The sequence below is a fragment of the Capricornis sumatraensis genome, chromosome 3 (genome assembly GCF_032405125.1).
Source record: "Capricornis sumatraensis isolate serow.1 chromosome 3, serow.2, whole genome shotgun sequence".
NCBI classification, from domain to species: Eukaryota; Metazoa; Chordata; class Mammalia; order Artiodactyla; family Bovidae; genus Capricornis; species Capricornis sumatraensis.
Window position 1 is genome coordinate 140,350,603 of NC_091071.1, and position 21,920 is coordinate 140,372,522.

General features: G+C 36.3%; 1 protein-coding gene across 1 annotated transcript in view; it reads left to right on the plus strand.

Moving 5' to 3' along the window:
- Positions 1 to 9,667, plus strand: part of CREB1 (cAMP responsive element binding protein 1) — a 49,802-nt gene extending 40,135 nt beyond the window's left edge. The window contains exons 8-9 of the mRNA XM_068968650.1: positions 1,670 to 1,820; positions 9,488 to 9,667. Coding sequence (XP_068824751.1) covers positions 1,670 to 1,820; positions 9,488 to 9,632 — 296 coding nt within the window. The 3' untranslated portion in view covers positions 9,633 to 9,667. The remainder of the gene's footprint in view (positions 1 to 1,669; positions 1,821 to 9,487) is intronic.
- Positions 9,668 to 21,920: the final 12,253 nt, after the last annotated feature.

Consider the following 21,920-nt stretch of genomic DNA (forward strand, 5'->3'; position numbering starts at 1 on the left):
CACCTTTAACATTTGGATGTAGGAGAAATGGGGTAGGCTAGAGGGAAAGACAATAAAAATAGGAGTTTAAAAAGCTAGTTTCTAAATCTAAGTATATAGATTTGCTTGTGACCTTCAGTAAAAGCCAGCCTCCCTTGACCTCATTTTTTTTCAGTGTGTCAAATGAAAAGTTGTGCTAAATCACTGAAAAGAATCTTTGGAGGTTCAAATTCTATTTCTCTGCTTTTAGTCAAAAGTAATTTATATCTTCCATTTCTATGGTCATCATTTTTTATTTCAAAGGAAATCATTATATTCTGAAAAATCTTTTGCCAGTCTGCAAGTCCACTGCTCTATGAGCAAGAGTAGTTAAATCCATGGTGAATTGCAAAAATTCAGAACGTACAAAAATTTTTTTCTTTTTTTGTTTTCGTGTTGTTTTCTTCCTGTTTGTTTCAGAAATCTTTATGAATACTGGATCATTTTTCTTTGAATTCATTGCATATGTTAAGAATGATTTATGCCAGATTTAAAATTTGCATATTAAGGAAATCTGTTTCTAAAAATATTTTCATTAATAGTATGTTTTGCCTCTACTAGGTAATGACAAATTTGCCCCTTCACCATGGATGATTAATTTTCAATAATTCTAAAACCAGCTAAAGAATCATAAAATATTTAAAGGACCCTAATGTACTTACAGGTTATTTTGTTACTAAACAAGTAATATTTGAAGAAGATAATATTTTGCTTATTAATGGGAGTAAAACACCTTTTCACTTCACACGCAGGTACTCAAAAATTGTAAAGCAGGATGTCAGTGAATTTGAATTCTGAACGTCAGTTTGAAGATGGTAACACATTTAGTATATACATCTTTTCAACTCTCAAACTACACATTTTAATTGATGTTAATAACAAAAATGGATGGTTTTTAAAGAGTTTCAAATTCTCTCAGATAATGTTAGGTTTCTTATTCCTAGGAGGGCATATTTATTATTAAGCTGTTTTTAGAAAGAGACTTTTTTATTTCACAAATGATGGATCATTTAATTATAAAAATAAAACTTCAATTTATTTAGCCATTATCATTTACATTAAAACAGTGCTTACAGGTAGTATAATTGTTATCAAGTGATACACTTTTTCATCCTTTCAGTTTTGTTACAATTAGGAATTTATAATAGTTGACCATAATGCTTTATTTTCTCTTCGATTTTGCTATTTTATGAAAAATCATGGTCATTTTTATGTCGTGGCAAGAGTTTACTTGAAATTTTTTAATATGAATTTACCAGTATCAAAGGAAGACATTGAGGACTATACTCTGTCTAGGAAGATCATCCAAGCTGTGCCCTACTCACCTTTTAGGTTTAAGGCTGGTAAACATGTTAACAACAGAACAGAACTATGTTCCAATGAAAGATAAATGTAAGATCCAGCAGACATAAGTCATGAAGATCCTTTTTCATCCAAGTGCCTATACTAATAAATACTCTAAATTGGGAATTATTTCTGAGTAATGAATGACCCAAAGAGTGCTGCTGATTCTCAGCATTTTAGTCAGAATCATCTGTTGCTTTTTTTCCTTTTAATTCAAAATGTATGTTCAGATTCATGATTGACCCATAGTTTTACCAAGTCACAGTGCTTCAGTGTCTCACACCATGCTCACTGTTTCTCTTTTCAGCTGCCTCTGGAGATGTACAGACATACCAGATTCGCACAGCGCCCACTAGCACCATTGCCCCTGGGGTTGTTATGGCGTCTTCCCCAGCACTTCCTGCACAGCCTGCTGAAGAAGCGGCGCGAAAGAGAGAGGTTCGCCTCATGAAGAACAGGTATATACCTTGCGTTTACTTAGATTGTTGTAGGTCAAGAATAACTTCAGATTATGTCAGTAGGATCTTTGCATTGGGATTTTTTTTCTGGTAAAATTGATGGATCCTGCTAAAACTTCTTTATTTAATAAGCTGCACTTAATGAGATGGCTAATGGTCAGTCTTTGATAAGTAGTAGTTTTTCTTTCATGCAGTTTCTCCATGAGAGAGATAATGCACAGCTTTGCTGTATTTTCACTATTGCTTCAGCCAGCTAACTCAGTTATTCAAAAACTGTTTTTTTGTCACAAGTAGTATCATTAAGAAAGTTAAGATTGTGTGTGTGTGTATAAATGGTAAGCTTTATTTACATTAAATGTATTTGTAATAAATGTATGATGGCCAGTCCAAGTTTTAATGCATATTAAACACCTAAATAAAGATTTTTTGAAAAATAGATTAATTCTGAGAATATCTTATTATTGACAAAAATTTTAAAACAGTGAACATGCTAGATGTCAAAAATTTTTTAAACATGAGAAAGTTATTTCCATAAAGTAAATTCATAGCTGTAAATAGCTTTGTCATTAAAAAACAAAAGCAGAGTAAAAATGTTATTTACTTGTATTTACCTTAGTATTTGTATGTATTTAGCTTAGGATTTAAATATACCTTAAGATAACTATGGAAGTTACCTAAGACAAACCAAAGAAAAGGAAAATAAAGATGTTAAAAGTTTGAGACATTGAAAATATTCCTCTGCCTTTCACCCCAAGATTCTTCACATGCTGTGATGAAGTGAAGGAAACATGAAAGTTGAATTTAGAGGATCTAGATTCACATCCTGGATCTGCCCCTTTTGCTGTGACTTCAGAGCATCACCTCCTAAACCTCAGTTTTCTGGCATTTTTACAAAGGATCTGTTGTATAAATAGAATCCCACTACCTACCCAGAGGGTTGTTCTGTGGGTCAAATAAGATAATTCCTTTGAAAGCACTTTGTAACTGCAGTGCTCTATTGAAACATCTGTTTTTCTGCAATTTCATTTTTCAGCTCAGATCAGCCTCTTTCATTCCTAAAATATTCCTAGCTATTACACAATGTTAGTAAATTACATCTAGACTATGAGAAATGGCAGTTTTTTTCTGGGTTATTAGGAAAAGAGTTGGAAAAAAGCTGGGTAACTTATTGGTGCTCCATCAATCTGTGATTTTCTGTAAGTATTTAAGTTAGAATAATAAGCAGAAACATAAAAGCTGTGTTCATATTTAAATGTATTTAAAAATATAAATTCTGTTTAAACTTTTGCAGTTTTAAATGTTTGTAGGGAAATGTTTAACCCTTTTTAAAATGAGAAGCAAGTCTGATTAGAAGTCTCAAGTAAAGGCTAGACTAAAAAATTTAACAGTATTTACTGAACAAACCAGTTCTCAACAGACACCGAAGTCAGATAAAAAATAAATCTCTTCATTATGAAAACATCAGAAGGACTTCAGATTATGTCTATGTAGTCTGGCTCTGTAGAACAGAAACACTTAAGAATTAGGTGAGGAGGCAGCACTATAGCTTCTTGTCTGCTCTGGTGTACAGAAGAGAGAGATGCCCATTTATAAAAGCAAATTAATTTGACTGGCATACCAAATTTTCCTTTTTCTCTATTCATTTGATTCATGGATTTTCCATACACACACACCCACCTACCCACAAACACACACCTCCAGGTTGGGGACAGGGCACACACAGCTTCAGCTCCTAACAACCTCTGTTTACCTGAGATATTCAGGGAAGCTACCTAACTTACTGTGAACTCTTTAATAAAATACTTTGGCTTGGATTTAATTTCACTCTAAAGAAACTTTCCATTGACTGCTATAGCTCCCTTTTCCTTTTATTCCCAGATTCCTGCTGCTTCTACTTTTTCAACTTTCATTCACTAGAATTTGCCTTCTGAGCCCACCATACCACTCCTGTGTCTTCAGAAACATACAGTTACCCTTGCATTTGGCACATCTAGTATTCTCTTTTCATTTCATTTTACCTTTATGGGAGTATTTGACACTTCTAACTGCTTGTTTCTCTTAAGCTCTTCTTTGGCTTATTCACCTGGTTTTCTGCCTACTTTTCAAATTTTTCCTTGAAACTTTAATGCCTACCTGTATTTCAGGCACCACCTTTATGTTGATACAACTCAATTATATGCTAGTTTTGACCTTTCCCTTGAGATACCACTTATTTAGGTACCAGTATATGGTAGACACAGTACTTTGTTTCTTTATATATTTCATTAGTCCTGCCCACAGTAAGACAGAAGCTTATCTCCACTTTACAGTCAGCAGGTAAATATTTTGCCAGAGGTCACACCTTTTAAGAAATGGGTAGAACTGGGAAATGAGCCTGGACCTGGCACCAGAGCATGTGCGCGTGCTGCCTCCCGGGTTCCAGCGTGCAGTTGCCATCGCCTGCTCTGCTGCTCAAACTGGAACACATGGTGGCAGTGTGCTGGAGGTAGGGAGGGCCACAAAGCAAACATGGGAGCGTCCCTTGAATATTTATGTTGCTCAAAAATTTGACAGAAACAAACATTTTAAAGGTAAAACTAAAGATTCAAAACTAAAGGTAAAACTAAACTCATACCAACAGTGGTTGCTTTGGATTGTGCCCCCATCCTTAGCTTTCTCCAGTGTTATGGTTACTTAGGTGGAAAAGTTAGAGAATCAGTCTTCTCCTTAACATACTCACTAGGATAGATGCCCTTTATGTACCCCACACAAAGGCTGTCCTCTAAACTTGGATAAGGAAAAGCTGTGATTCTTCAAATTCTGTAACATTCAAATTGCCATATACTCAAAAATAAAGTGGTAAATGTTCTAAAAGTATAGATGGTTACATTAATTGTGTTGCTACAGTAACAAAAAATCAGTGTCTTAGAAACAAAAATCTCTTCCTCACTTACTTACATTTTGGCAGCTGCAAGTCATATGCTATGGCTCTCCTCCACATGCTCCCAGCCAAAGGAGGAGCATCTCTTTGAGGCCTGTCCTTGTAGCAAAGGGAAAGGGGGCAATGCTTTTTGAAGCATCTGCTTGATTGTGGTGAACATCACGTCCACTCGAGTACCACTGGCGAAAGCACAGGTGAGGACAAGCCCAGCGTCAGTGAAATGGGGATGTATACTCTTCCCACAGGGAGGGAGGAGTAAAAAATTACGGAAGCAATGCAACCCCTGTCTTCTAATTTTAGAATGCAGGGAGAATTTAACAGTTTTCATAAAAGTAGAAGTCATAAAGGAAAAGGTTAAGTAGGTATGACAACACCTATGATTAGCTAAGGAAAAGATAAAATAGCAAAGCAAACAAACTAGAAACCTTTTAACATATAAAGTCAGATGACTGATAAGGGTATGTAATAGGTAGATTTAAAGACAATGAATTAGAAATAGGGTTTAAAAAAATAAAAAATTCAAACCAAGTAAAGTGTATGCTATGTCAGTGAAGGTACATCCATTCAACTTCGGTAAAGAATCTGCCTGCAAAACAGGAGGCCCTGGTTCGATTTCTGGGTCAGGAAAATCCCCTGGAGAAGGGATAGACTACCCACTCCAGTATTCTTGGGCTTTCCCAGGTGGCTCAGACCGTAAAGAATCCATCCTCAGTGCAGAAGTCCTGGGTTCAGTCCCTGGGTTTGGAAGATCCCCTGGAGAAGGGAACAGCTACTCACTCCAGTATTCTTGGCTGGGGAATTCCGTGGACAGAGGAGCGTGGCAGGCTGCAGACCATGGGGTTGCAAAGAGTCAGGCACAACTGAGCAAATTACTTTTTCATTCAACTATATAAAACCAACCATTAATAATGAAGGTTTGTTTTTATTGAGATGGGAAGATGCTCATAGTGGAAAAGAGCAGGTTACCAATATATATATATTGTAATCCCATTTTTTTTTATTACAGAAGATAAACATGCTCATTATAAGCATATTAGAAAACATAAGCTAAAATATTTACTCACCACTGATGTGCCACCCAAAATGTTAACATTCTGGAGTATAATTTTTTTCCCCCTAGTATATATGTGCAATGATAAATAACATATTTTTAGTATAGTTTTTAATTTTTTATTTTGGAATAATTTTAGCTTATGGGAACAGTTAAAAACATTTTAGTACAGAGTTCTAGATACTCTTATCAACCTTCTCAACTTTCTTACAATTTTAGCATATTATGTAACCAGTCTGTGTTTCTTAAAACTAAAGAAATTAACATTCTGTCATATACTATGGATAGTAATTAACATAGTATTTTTGGACTTCCCTGGTGGCTAAGACTGTAAAGTGTCTGCCTACAGTGCAGGAGACCAGGATTCAATCCTTGGGTCGGGAAGATCTCCCAGAGAAGGAAATATGTCAGCCCACTCCGGTACTCTTGCCTGGAAAATCCCATGGACAGAGGAACCTGGTAGGCTACAGTCCGTGGGGTCGCAAAGAGTCAGACACGACTAAGCGACTTCACTTTCTTTCTTTTTTATCATGGTATAATACCATTAACTGAACTGTCCGTTTTATTTGAATTTCCTCAGTTACTCCACTTTTCTCTACCAGAATCCAGTCCGGGTCACTGCACTGCGTTTACTCCTTGTGGCTCCTCATCCCCTCCAGTCTGTGACAGTCTCTTCCTTTGTCTTTTGTGGCCTTGCCACTTTTGAAGAGTAATAAAGTTTCTTTCAGAATATCCCTCACTTTCGACCTGTGTGATGTTTTCTTACGATTAGGTGAAGGTAATGAATTTGGGGGAAGAATCCACAGAGGTGTAGTCTGCCCCTTCTTGTCACTTATCAGGAAGCACATACTAGCATGATTCATTCCTGAGAATGTTTACTTTGATCACTTGGTTAAAGTGCTCTCCAACTGCCCCACTACTTTTATTTTTCTCTTTTTACACCCTATTCCTTAGAAGCAAGTTACTACATTCAGCCCACACTGAAATGGAGGATTATTAAATACCACCTCCTGGAACAGAGAGTATCAAAGAATTTGTGGTTATAGGTGAAAACGAACATAGTAATTGGTGTAATTTCACAAAGATACTTGGAGACTATGCAAATATCTTATTTCTCTTTCAGGTATTCCCCACTAATTTTAGTATTCACAGGGAGGTCTTTCCTGCGGTGATTATTACTATGATAAAATTCTAATGAGAATTTTGTTTCCCCATCCCTTCTGCAATTATTAACTGGAATTCTTTAAGGAAAATCTTTCCCTTCCCTATGTATTTTTTATGAATATGAATTTATTCATATTCATTCAAATTCAGTATGAATTTATAGATATTTACCTTATTCTTTGGGCTGTAATTCAGTATTACTTAATTATGATATTGTTAAGATTATTCCAGCTTTGGCCATTAGGAGTTCTTGGTTCCTGTGTCCTTTAGATGGCATCTTAATTTTCTTGAAACACATCTTTATTTTCTGACACTACATTATCCAGGTTCAACTTCTCATCTTATGGTTTTCTCTGCCTTAGCTTTGAAATCAGCCATTTCTTCAGTGAGCCTTAGTTTCTTTCATTGGAAAATGGTTTACTTTGACCACTTGGTTAAAGTGCTGTCCAACTGCCCCCCATTACAGTTATTTTTCTCTTTTTATAAAATTTTTCAAAGTGCTCTTTGCTACTGAGGCCCTCTTAAAGGACGGAGCTAGGAAATATGTGTGTGTGTGTGTGTGTGTGTGTGTATACACACTAGCTCATGTATGCACATATCTACAGTTCTGTGTATTACTATATACTGTAGTAATTATTATAAGTATATTTTACTAACCCCACTGACTAATCTCTAACCACAGGGTTTATTTTAGCCTTACCTTCCCCCTTTGCTTACTTGTAACTTCGTTCTCTGACAGAAACTTGGCTTCCCAATAAAGACGGTTTATTTATCTATTTATTAAATGCTAGTATCATATAAAATAGTTTTGTAGTTGCTAACTTATACCCCTGTTAGAAACAAATTTACAATACAACAGTTACGCACAGTTGTTTTTTTTTTGCTTATAACCTTAAAGTACTAGTGAAGGCACTGTTTTCAGAGTTACTTAGCTGTGCTGCTTTTTGCTCTACTCCTTTCAGTGAGGTGGGCGGTGGTGGTGGTTTAATTGCTAAATTCTGTCCGACTCTTTGTGACCCCATGGACTGTAGCCCACCAGGATCCTCTGTCCATGGACTTTCCCAGGCAAGAATACTGGAGCAGGTTGTCATTTCCTCTTCCAGGGGATCTTCCCGACGCAGGGATCAAACTTGCATCTCTGGCTTCACAGGTCCGTTACCCCTGAGCCACCTGGGACGTCCTCAGTGATGTTATATCATGCATTTACAGTAAAGTTAGATTTCTCAACATGTTCATTCAATTCTGGGATTGCCTGACATCTTGTTTTCTGTTTTTAAATTGTCATTGCTTTACTCTTTGTGCTGTATGGCTCTATGGCTTCTGACAGACATATCACCACCACAGTGCCATACAGTACATTTATACCATTCTAAAAAGAGTTCCCAGTGATAACTTTCGGTGGTTGGCCTCTAGCTCTTTCCCCAGCTCCTGGAATCCACTGAACTGTTTTCCATCTTCTTCCGTCTTTTCCAGAATCTCCTATAAATGTAACCTTTTGGATATGACTTCTCTCACCTAGCACAATGCATTGTTAGTGGTATATGAATCAGGTAGTTGGTTTTATCCCTGGTATTCTATGGATGTGGTTTATCCATTCACCTTAAAGTTTATCTTCGTTTCTAGTTTTGAAGGATTATGAATAAAGTTACGATGAACAGTTAGATACAGGTTTTTATATGAACTTTCAGTTCACTTGAGTAAATATCTAGGAGTGGCCTGGATGGATGGAATGGTAAATATATATTTAATAAGAAACTGACAAACTGTTCTTCAGAGTGGCTATACCATTTGCCTTTCTACCAGCAATATAGGAAAGTTCCAAGTGTGCTGTATCAAGTGTTATAATTATATTTTACATTTAGGTCTCTGATCCCTTTTGAATTAATTTTTGTAAGGTGTGAAGTGTGTTCAGATTTATCTTTCTGTATCAACTGTTTATTCTAGCACCATTTGTTAAAAAAGATTATTCTTTGTGGAATTGCCCTTGTACTTTTGTCAAAATGTAATTGACCGTATTTGTATAGGCTTGTTTCTGGGGTGTCTGGCTTGCTTGCTTCATTGTTTTGTGTATCTGTCCTTTTGCCCATCCAGTCCATTGGGAGAATATTTTCATTCTCTTCTGTTCTTAAAAATACTCAGAAATTTTTGAGACACTTTAGAGGCACTCTCCAAGCTAAAGAGTTCTTTAAATTTTTTACTTAAAGCTCATCTGAATTTTTGTATTCTATTCCAAAATATAGTAATTTTTATTTTCATGTGATAATGATAATGCTTGCTACCCTTCTGCCCCATCAATTAAAAGTGGTGCTTCAGAACAGTTGTTTTTTTTTTTAACCAGTTTTCTATGGTATGTTGAAAATTTTACATTAGGCAATTTCCGAGTCATTCTCTTTATTTTTTTCAAATGCCTAATCTATAATACATTAAAATGTTTGTTGCGTTGAGCCAGATCTCTTTTTTTAATGTATTCTACCTAACCCAAAACAAAGGCTGCAGAAATGTTGCATAATTTTTCCTGTCTTTTGCTTATAGGGAAGCAGCACGAGAGTGTCGTAGAAAGAAGAAAGAATATGTGAAATGTCTAGAAAACAGAGTGGCAGTGCTTGAAAATCAAAACAAGACACTGATTGAGGAGCTAAAAGCACTTAAGGACCTTTACTGCCACAAGTCAGATTAATTTGGGATTTAAATTTTCACCTATGATGGTGGGAAAAGGACTGGCTTGGCCACAACCAGAAAGACGAAATAAACATTTTATTTTCTAAACATTTCTTTTTTTCTATGCGCAAAACTGCCTGAAAGCAACTACAGAATTTCATTCATTTGTGCTTTTGCATTAAACTGTGAATGCTCCAACACCTGCCTCCACTTCTCCCCTCAAGAAATTTTCAGCACCAGGAATCATGAAGAGACTTCTGCTTTGTATCCCTTGCCCTCTTCAAGAAGTAATAATTTGTTTACTTGTAAATTGATGGGGGAAATGAGGAAAAGAAATATTTTTTTTTTAATGATTTCAAGGTTTGTGCTGAGCTCCTTGATTGCCTTAGGGACAGAATTACCCCAGCTTCTTGAGTTGACGTAATGTTTGGGCCGCATGCTTAAAGTAAGTAAGGTGCAATGAAGAAGTGTTGATTGCCAAATTGACCTGTTTTCACATTTCCATTGTGAATTATGTAAAATCGTTAAAGAGACATACCCTGTGAGAAAAGAATTTTAGGATGGTGTTGAAGAAATTAAGAATGAATTCAGAGTGCTTTCTATGTACATTCTCTTCAATACTGAACACTTGTCCTTGGTTCTTAAAAATAATCTGTATTAACTATAGCTCTTCGATAGGGCAGTTGTTGCTTCTTAATTCAGTTCTGTATGTGTTCAACATTTTTGAATACATTAAAAGAAGTAACTAACTGAATGAAAAAGCATGGTATTTGATTTTAAATTAAATCAAAGTAAGTAAAATTACAAAGCTTCATTTAGTTTAGTACTAAATTTTTAGTACAAAGATGCTCATTAGTAAACCAGTTCCTTGAGTTATATAACAAGGTTTTTAAATAAATGTTTTTTTGTCATCACCTTCAAAAATATTTATATTGTCACACATTTACTTAAAAAGGTTTTTCTAATTAAACTGCTCCCCTTTGCACTTATACCACCAACAGGAAAGCCTTCAAGATGTTGAAGCAAAGTGATATATTTGTTTATAAAATGTTATGTGTTATAGAAAAATACTGATTTTAAATTGTTTCCATATTAACATACTTTAACAGTTTAGTGAATTTTTTAATGAAAAAAGTTATAAGGATATAGTTTAAAAGTACAATATTAGATATACACAAGGAAAATAATTTTCTTCAGACTTAATTTGAATGACTGCTGTACTACAATATTTGAATTGTCATTCTTGTAAGACCTTTTTTTGTTGTTTTCTTCCAAAAGGGATAGGGCTGCTTAGCTTTCCAGTGTGCTGTATATCCTCTGTTACTCTGTAAAGGAGCTACCTGTTTGTTTTACCTGACTAGAGCCGGCTGTATTTGTATGTATCACACATTGTTTCCAATATGACTTTCAATTACTAATACTCATTTTATTCACTAAGTCGATAAATTTAAAAGTTACCCTTTAAAAAAAAATAAGACTGAGATAGATCTGAAAAATTGAAAATGACATAATGTTAGATTATAATTTCTCATTTGAGAAGTTGTTCTTTTTTTTAAGAGAGTCTAGGATTTAATGTTTTATATTTAGTTATGTCATGGGTTGTTTTTAAAAGTTTGTTAATGTGTTAACAAAATATGCAGATGTGGGTGTTCATTATTGAGTCCATTTTGAAAAGTAAGACTTTTAATTAATATTTGTAAATGGTATTTTTTGTTTGTAACAAACCGTTGTCTTTTTTTAAGGATGAACAGAGTTTATGAAGCCAGCATCATTCTAAGAATTGAGTGATGTAGTCTTATCTTTGGACAGTTCACCAGATTCTCAAGAAGGCTTTCAAACGACTGTAAATTTTGTTGTTTATCCTGCTGAGCTAACGGTGAAAGTTTTAACATAAAAATTATTTGTATGCCAGCATAGATATACCATTTTCCAAAATTGGTTTGATAGAAACCAAGCAAAATCACAAATCTGTTCACAAACCAGAATTTTTAAATGAGTCAGAATGTCAAAACTGAACATTTTAAAAGTGATAAGCTTTAGAATTGAAATATTTAGCAAATTAAATGTTTCCAGAAATCAAGGTTGTTTAATTAGCAATTTAGTGGTCTCTTAGTCCCTGATAAATCAAGGCAATCACATCCATATTAGCTGGTTGGATTTATAAGTTACTTTGAGGATGACTGGTCTGGTTTGAAGTCAGTTAATGGTGAGGTAAGAAGTATATTCTGTTGCTAAATCTGTTAGACCTTGGAGAGACTTGAAGAGTTTCGTTTATACAGATAGAAATTAAGCATCTTTTGTGAACTGTTTTTTTTTTAAGAGAATTGGGAAAAATGTGTTTGTTTTTAAGCATGCAACTTAGAGAATCTTTGTTAACAACATAATTTTTAAAAATCTTACAGCCAAGAATATATGTGGCCACATTATAAATGTTTTTTCTCTTCATATTGGCCAAAAGGGAATAAAAATGTCATCATAGGAATCTGTACATATGCTACTGATTTGCCTAGAAAATAGCAAGTTTGGTATTGCTCACTTTGCAAATATAGGGCCATGTGGCACTTTTATCTATAGGACAGATTAACTCTAATAAAAATGAAGTGGGAGGGGTTTATTTTTGATATATTGCTCTTATGAGTTTTTAGGCTTTGATAGTGTTTAACTGAAAAGTGGTTTAGAAAGGGCTAGATCCAATGTGTTCACATTATTAAAAAGAATTGATACCAGATGTAATTTTTAAGTTCACTCTTTTTCAAACTCAAGTACCATATTGGCAACCATAATAATGTCATAGGTGCTCTATTCATTTAGATATTCTTGGGGGGATGGCATTTGTATAATACATGTGTACATATATATATATACATACAGTATATATCTGAGGCTCTGAGAGCTCTTAAGTCAGGAATGCTAAGTATTATAGTATATTGAGGTCAGATGAAATTTTACATTTTTGCGTGATCTATTGCATCCCTTTTGGTAGTTTCTTGGACTGCATTACTCCAGCACTCACGATGGATTTTTTTATCTGCTAATTTTCTTTTTTTTTTAAATTGTTAATTCTCTTTGACTTGATACTTTTAGACATGTTACTAGTCACTTGAACCACCACCACCACCACCCCCAAAAGTATTTGGTTTTTATGCTTTGTCTCTGGCAGCTATAACAGTGGTAAGAACATTTTGAAGATAGCTTCTAAAAGGTACCACTGATTTTTTTCAAAAATCATCCTGGGGGAAAACTTTTGGTGTTTTCATTGGAGCAGGGATTTTTGTCAGAAAATATACTTAGATGGTAAGTCAGCAGCAGTGCTAGTATCTGAAAGCACAATACCAGTCAGGCAGGCTGTCCGATCAGAAGTATCTGGCTGAAGTTTATCTCTGTCTCTCAGGCCTAATCCCTGATCCTTTTGACCATTTAGGGTGACATGTGGAATCATACAAAGGCTTAGGAAGATACAAGTTTGTTTAAACCAGGATGCTTTTACTTAAAGTGACTTCAATCTAGATTTCTTATTTTCATTTCTAATATTTTTAATTCTGTGATCAGCTATAGTCAGCTGTCAGCATAAATTGGTCTGTTTATTTTGAAGATCAGAAGGTTGGCTGCTTCATTTTTCAGGATTAAGTAAGGCTGACATCTTAAAGTTAAAATTTTGAATTAAAGTAGGTTCCAAAGACACTTGTTACACACCATTTCATTTTTTTCAAGAGGCTCTGTTTGTTGCCTTTGTAACCCTGAAAACTGTTGGTATATTGTTTCCCATTGACTTAATACAAAAGTTGTATATTTATTTGGATTATATTTACATTATATTCTTTGTAAATGTTTGGTGTAACTTGCACTTTTAAAATGACCCTGTTTGGGGTATTTGCAAACTTGAGAAATTCCCTCATCAATTGACTGTCATCTGACTTTTTATGTCTTTCTCCTCTCTTCAAATCATGTGTCTTTTTTAATGGAAGCTTTTCATTGATTAAAGTATTTTATTTAACACCTAAATGCTAGCCTTATAAATAGCTGTAAAAAGAGGAAAATAAGGAAATTAGACTAGCTCAATTAATTTAAAAATGGGTTCAAACCCTATCTAATTCTCTTTCATCATGAATAAAGATAGAAGGAAATACAGCTCAAGTGAATAAATATTTATTTCCAATTTTAAATGAGATTCTGTCCTCATCCCAACATTAATGCTATCTATAGGATCCTAAGATATCCTTGAATTTGTGCAGAACAGTGAAAGACTTCAAGGTAATTAATTATTGTTGTCATGGAGAACATGTAATAATTTGATTAACTTTTTCACTTTAAATTGTCTTCATTAACATAAAAAATAACTGTCTAAATTTGACTGGTTTCAGATGAGAGGAAAAGTGAGGTGTGCTTATAGTAAGCCTATAGGTGAAGAATTGTGGGATAAATTTGTTCACTCAGTTGTACAAAGCACAACTAGAACTTTCTGTTGGACGGCTTACATACATCTTGAATACTTTTAATGTTGATGTGTTGACTTTTTTTAAGTTGACTGCACAGTCACTGTATGTACTAGGAACTGGTTTCCTTGACTGTCTAGAATCAACGGCTGAGAGAGGCACTAATCCCTGAGGGGTCGAACATATCATGGAGCTGAGTCAGTATGGAAGAATTTCAAATCAATCAAACAGGGTGCTGCAGTTCCATCTGTCTCATCTGCTGATGATAAGTTCTTATTAATGAGTGAATGTAGCTTAAGCCTTTGTATGTGTCCTCAGGGGGCAGACAAACTTTGAGGGACCAGATAACGTTTGAATGGAGGGATTATATTTCAGGTGTTTTAGCTTGAAATTTATTTTTTAAAAAAATTAAAATAGAAAAAAAAAAAAAGCCTGTGAAGCAATTTGATACTATAAACAGGCTGCGTTGTTTAGCACAGAGAGAAAATATTGACCTGTCTGCATTCTGGTACTGTACATACAGGTCCTAGTTGGGTAAAACACGATACATTTTGAGTTATTCTCACCAGCAAGTAAAAGGAAAATGAATATTCTTCAGTAAATGTCTTTTGAAAGGGTCAAACCATAGGAAATGCAAATTTTACCTGCTTTATACAGGCATTATTTAATACTTGCCTATAGAAGCATTTCTAAGCTGGTGTCTGAGGAGCATCTCAGATGTGAGAGTAAATCTAACATAGTTCAAAAATTGGTAGGGAAGGAAGGAAATCCCTGCAGATGATGACCTTAGTCAGCTGGCCAAGTGAAACGATCTGTCGTTGTGTTTGGGAGGTTTTATTTTCTTACGTTTTTAAAATTGAATTGGTATATACTTTATAGACATTGTATTTTTATCCAGGTGCCACTCCAATTTGTGTATGTAATAAAGTTATTTATATTAAAATTGGGAAATAATCTGTGAGGATAGATTAGGATGGCAGAGGAGAGTGCTCGTTTGCAGTTTTCCATGTACAGTCCCTGACTGGTTTGTCATGTCAGTTGTCATCCCCACCCAAAAAGAATTATTTCTAACCTAGCTGTATCACTTGAAACTTTAGAAACAAAATAATCAGGGAAGTTTCTAGAGAGAAAGGTGTCGGGTTTTTGGTTTTGTTGTTTTGTTTTTCCTTGAGGATTGGGGTCAAGAATACCTCCCCCTAAAACTGTCAGCACAAAACAGGGTATTGACTTTTAACTCTGATGTTGCTATTGGAGTTGAATACTAAATAAGTAACTATAGTGAGGAAAATACATTTCTAATAAGAGTCCCTACATTCTAGAAGCATCCCTGTTTTATTTTTTTTTTTAACCTAAATCTTTCTGTGCTTTGTGTAAAGAGAAAAAATGTACTGAGTTATAATGCATTTTATTAACACTATGTACATATTAGCTGCTTTGTGTTCAGAATGGTAGCAATTGCTTTGTATATTAAAGTAATCCTTGTGAATTTGTGAAATATTGTCATAAAGTGCTTTTTCTTACTGTAATCTTTGTGGTATCAACTGTCATAATGCCCTTTTTACACAAACATTTATGTGCTGTCACATAAACATGCTTTTAAAAACTCTTAAGTCTCTTTTTTGGGATGGGATCATCTACATTGTGGTTTTTCCTAGGTGTGTTAAGCAATATTTTGTGGACTTAGTTTATTTTGTTAAATGGCAAAAGTTACGCTAGAATACATCACAAGCTTATGTTGCACAGCAGCAGAAAACGAACTCAAACAACATAGCTTTACTTAATTTTACTGTATTCCTGGTTTTTAGCACAAGATTTCTTTTTTCAGTAAGATTAATGAACAGTGCCTTTTTGAGGATTTAGAGATGTTATTGAGACAACCGAAGGGAGACATATGGCCAGCTGTGTTTAATGTCTCAAAATGCATGTTTGCATTGGAAGGATAAGAATAGATGGATCTATTGGGTCTCCTTGTAATTCTAAAGTTCTGTAATTACATAAAATGGAAGGAAAGGGGAGGAGATGTGGTTAATCTGCTCTTCACTTAAAGCACAAGAATAAAAGATTGTCTCCTGTACTGTTGATTCAATTTCTGAAAATTAGCAGTTGCAGTCTAAAGGGCTTTTAAAAATTGCCATGTTGTTTAAGCTTGTTATATCTGACATTGTATTGAAAGTAATACATGAGTTTTATTCCTTTTTTCTTCTACAAGGGGTGACCACATAATGTAATGTACAGACAGACATTTTGCGAGGGAAAGGGTGGGGTGTAAGCCAAGGCTATGCTGAGCAAACTGGGACTTACGGTGACCCTCCTTGTAAGCTGAACTTAGGTGCTTGGACCTCCAGTAAAAGCTAAGAGTGCCTATCCTCTCCGTCAACTTCGCTGTCACTTGCTTATTTCACAAACATGTACATGTTGAGAACACAGTTCAGGGCACTGGAAAGTTCCCGTCTTCAAGAGACTAAGACACACAGCCAAGAAAACAATTCTAACACATTTCTACAATTTGAGTCCTGAACTCTAGACTCAAATTTGTCATCTACTCCGACTGCAAAATAGAGGTCCAAACTGAACTTTCAATTTCTCCTCTAAATCAGCTGTCCCTTAAGCTGGTTCTTCTGCATCTTGAAGGTGAGACCATTAACCACTGCCTAAATCAGGGTTGTCCTTCCCTCTTCATTTTAATTTCTCCACATTGACCATACTAGGGCTTAGAATGCTAGTGAGGGCCCAACAAGTGAAGAGGGAAGGTAATTTGAGTCTGAATGTGATTTTTGTTCTTGTTTGAGGTGCAAATTCATAAAACATTTTGAAGTCTGCATTCATAATGTTGTCTTACCACCACCTGTATCTAGTTCCAAAACATTTTTATCACTCCAAAGAAATGCTGTACTCAAATAAGGGTCACTCGATTTTCCCCTCCCTTCTGCCCTTGACAACCACCAATCTTCAGATTTACCTGGTCTGGATATTTCACATTATCATACAATATGTGACATTTTACGTCTGGCTTCTTTCAGTTAGCCTACTGTTTTTGAAGTTCCTCCACATTGTAGCATTTATCAGAACTTCATTTCTTTTTATGGCCAAGCAATATCCAATGTATGTATATGCCACTGTTCATCTGTTGGACCTTTTTTGTTTCCACTTTGGAGCCATTGTAAATAATGCTTACCTGAATGGTCTAGCGGTTTTCCCTACTTTCTTCAATTTAAGTCTGAATTTGGCAATAAGGAGTTTATGATCTGATCTACAGTCAGCTCCTGGTCTTGTTTTTGTTGACTGTATAGAGCTTCTCCATGTTTGGCTGCAAAGAATATAATTGGTCTGATTTTGGTGTTGACCATCTGGTGATGTCCATGTGTAGTCTTCTCTTGTGTTGGAAGAAGGTGTTTGCTATGATCAGTGCATTTTCTTGGCAAAACTCTATTAGCCTTTGACCTGGTTCATTCCACATTCCAAGGCCAAATTTGCCTGTTTCTCCAGGTGTGTGTTGACTTCCTACTTTTGCATTCCAGTCCCCTATAATGAAAAGGACATCTTTTTTAGGTGTTACTTCTAAAAGGTCTTGTAGGTCTTCATAGAACCGTTCAACTTCAGCTTCTTCAGCATTACTGGTTGGGGCATAGACTTGGATTATCGTGATATTGAATGGTTTGCCTTGGAGATGAACAGAGATCATTCTGTCATTTTTGAGATTGCATCCAAGTACTGCATTTTGGACTCTTGTTGACCATGATGGCTACTCCACTTCTTCTGAGGGATTCCTACCCACAGTAGTAGATATAATGGTCATCTGAGTTAAATTCACCAATTCCAGTCCATTTTAGTTTGCTGATTCCTAGAATGTTGATGTTCACTCTTGCCATCTCGTTTGACCACTTCCAATTTGCCTTGATTCATGGACCTGACATTCCATGTTCCTATGTAATATTGCTCTTTACAGCATCGGACCTTGATTCTATCACCAGTCACATCCACAACTGGGTATTGTTTTTGCTTTGGCTCCATCCCTTCATTCTAGAGTTATTTCTCCACTGATCTCCCATAGCATATTGGGCACCTACTGACCTGGGGAGTTCCTCTTTCAGTATCCTGTCATTTTGCCTTTTCATACTGTTCATGGGGTTCTCAAGGCAAGAATACTGTAGTGGTTTGCCATTCCCTTCTCCAGTGGACCACATTCTGTCAGACCTCTCCACCATGACCCGCCCATCTTGGATTGCCCCATGGGCATGGCTTAGTTTCATTGAATTAGACAAGGCTGTGGTCCTAGTGTGATTAGATTGACTAATTTTCTGTGAGTATGGTTTCAGTGTGTCTGCCCTCTGATGCCCTCTTGCAACACCTACCATCTTACTTGGGTTTCTCTTACCTTGGGCGTGGGTATCTTCACGGCTGCTCCAGCAAAGCGCAGCTGCTGCTCCATACCTTGGATGAGGGGTATCTGCTCACTGCCACCCTAAATCCCTTATGATTATACAGTGGAAGTGAGAAATAGATTTAAGGGTCTAGATCTGATAGATAGAGTGCCTGATGAACTATGGAATGAGGTTTGTGACATTGTATAGGAGACAGGGATCAAGACCATCCCCATGGAAAAGAAATGCAAAAAAGCAAAATGGCTGTCTGGGGAGGCCTTACAAATAGCTGTGAAGAGAAGTGAAAAGCAAAGGAGAAAAGGAAAGATATAAGCATCTGAATGCAGAGTTCCAAAGAATACCAAAAAGAGATGATAAAGCCTTCAGTGATCAATGCAAAGAGATAGAGGAAAAGAACAGAATGGGAAAGACTAGAGATCTCTTCAAGAAAATTAGAGATACCAAGGGAACATTTCATGCAAAGATGGGCCCGATAAAGGATAGAAATGGTATGGACCTAACAGAAGCAGAAGATATTTAGAAGAGGTGGCAAGAATACACAGAAGAACTGTACAAAAAAGATCTTCACGACCCGGATAATCATGATGGTGTGATCACTCATCTAGAGCCAGACATCCTGGAATGTGAAGTCAAGTGGGCCTTAGAAAGCATCACGATGAACAAAGTTAGTGGAGGTGATGGCATTCCAGTTGAGCTGTTTCAAATCCTGAAAGATGATGCTGTGAAAGTGCTGCACTCAATATGCCAGCAAATTTGGAAAACTCAGCAGTGGCTGGAAACTCACAGGACTGGAAAAGGTCAGTTTTCATTCCAATCCCAAAGAAAGGCAATGCCAAAGAATGCTCAAACTACCACACAGTTGCACTCATCTCACATGCTGGTAAAGTAATGCTCAAACCTCCAAGCCAGGCTTCAGCAATACGTGAACCGTGAACTTCCTGATGTTCAAGCTGGTTTTAGAAAAGGCAGAGGAACCAGAGATCAAATTGCCAACATCTGCTGGATGGAAAAAGCAAGAGTTCCAGAAAGACATCTATTTCTGCTATATTGACTATGCCAAAGCCTTTGACTGTGTGGATCACAATAAACTGTGGAAAATTCTTCAAGAGATGGGAATATCAGACCACCTGACCTGCTTCTTGAGAAATCTGTATGCAGGTCAGGAAGCAACAGTTAGAACTGGACATGGAACAACAGACTGGTTCCAAATAGGAAAAGGAGTACGTCAAGGCTGTATATTGTCACCTTGCTTATTTAACTTATATGCAGGGTACATCATGAGAAACGCTGGGCTGGAAGAAACACAAGCTGGAATCAAGATTGCTGGGAGAAATATCAATAACCTCAGATACGCAGATGACACCATCCTTATGGCAGAAAGTGAAGAGGAACTAAAAAGCCTCTTGAAAGTGAAAGTGGAGAGTGAAAAGTTGGCTTAAAGCTCAACATTCAGAAAACGAAGATCATGACATCTGGTCCCATCACTTCATGGGAAATAGATGGGGAAACAGTGGAAACAGTGTCAGACTTTATTTTTTTGGGCTCCAAAATCACTGCAGATGGTGACTGCAGCCATGAAATTAAAAGACGCTTACTCCTTGGAAGAAAAGTTATGATCAACCTAGATAGCATATTCAAAAGGAGAGACATTACTTTGCCAACTAAGGTCCATCTAGTCAAGGCTATGGTTTTTCCAGTAGTCACGTATGGATGTGAGAGTTGGACTGTGAAGAAGGCTGAGCGCCGAAGAATTGATGCTTTTGAACTGTGGTGTTGGAGAAGACTCTTGAGAGTCCCTTGGACTGCAAGGAGATCCAACCAGTCCATTCTGAAGGAGATCAGCCCTGGGATTTCTTTGGAAGGAATGATGCTAAAGCTGAAACTCCAGTACTTTGGCCACCTCATGGGAAAAGGTGACTCACTGGAAAAGGCTCTGATGCTGGGAGGGATTGTGGGCAGGAGGAGAAGGGGACGACCGAGGATGAGATGGCTGGATGGCATCACTGACTCGATGGACGTGAATCTGAGTGAACTCCGGGAGTTGGTGATGGACAGGGAGGCCTGGTGTGCTGCGATTCATGGGGTCGCATAGAGTCGGACACGACTGAGCGACTGAACTGAACTGATACATCTAGGAGTGGAATTGCTGGGTCATATGATAATTCTATGAGTTAAATTTTGAGGAACTGCCTCAGTGGCTGCACCATTTTCCATTCCCGCCAGTGATGCAGAAGTGTTCCAGTTTCTCTACATCCTGGCCAACACTTGTTTACTTTTTGAAAAAAAAAAAAAAAATAGTAACGCCATTCTCATGGATGGGGAATTGGTGTCTTACTGGGGTTTTGACCTGTAATTCCTTAATGATTGATGATACTGAATGTCTTTTCATGTGCTTGTTGGCCATTTGTATATCTTCTTTGGAGAAGTGTCCAACTTCATTGCTTGGCTTTTTTTTTCCTTGAGTTTTGAGTTCTTTATATATTCTGATACTACATCCTTATCAAATAATAGGATTTTGCAAATATTTTCTCCTGTCCTGTAAGTTTTCTTCTCATTTTCTTGATAATGTCCTCATTCTAATTTTTTAACTTAGTTTTTTAAAGTAATAGTGTATTTGGTAAAAAACAGTACAAATGGGTGAGTTTGTATATCCTTTTAGTGACAGTCGGTCACTAAATGTACACACAAATGTAAATGTCTTTTCTCTCCTTGTCCCTTTTTTATATAGATGGTGCTTTATTCCTCTGAATGTGTCTTGGCAATAGTTGTATTTCACTACATGTCTATCTATCTCAGTCTAACAGGTGTGAAGTATCCCACTGTATAGATATAGCACAGCTTATTTAACTAGTACTCTTTCTGGACATTTAGTTAGTTTGAAACTGCTGACTGTTAAGGTATACACAAGTTAGTATAGATGTATATACAAGTTAGTGTATCTCCAGGATAGATACTGAAAAGTGGAAACTTATTAAGTATAGTTTTCTTCATATTTGGAGGTGGTTTGCCAAGCAGTATTAAGAAACTGCTAAGTTAATTTTAAAATGTCATATTCATTAGTATTTTTTATGTCAAACTTCACAGTCTCTCTTTTCATAAATATTCAAAGAAAAATTAGAAGTAGCAGACTAGCCTAAGGTTAGCAGTCCTTCTCATTTCTGTTATACTGTTTCCCTTCTAATCTTCGTGAGCAACAGTTGTCCTCAGCTAGGGAGCATGCAGTGAGGCCATCATTTTAGTGTTAGATTTTAACCCTTCTCTGGTTGTAGGAAGAAAAGCATAACGTGATTTTAAAGCAGAAACTTCTGAGCTGACAAGTCCTCGAATTTTGAAGTGACAAAAAGAGCCCGAGGACTGCCCTGCCTTTCCTGGCAGCTCATGTCAGTGGTGAGAGAACCCAAGTCTCCAGTTTCCAACAACACGGAAATATACTCACTATAGCATCTCACCTCATTCTTGTAAAGCACTTGAAAATGCTGCTTCTGTCTCAGC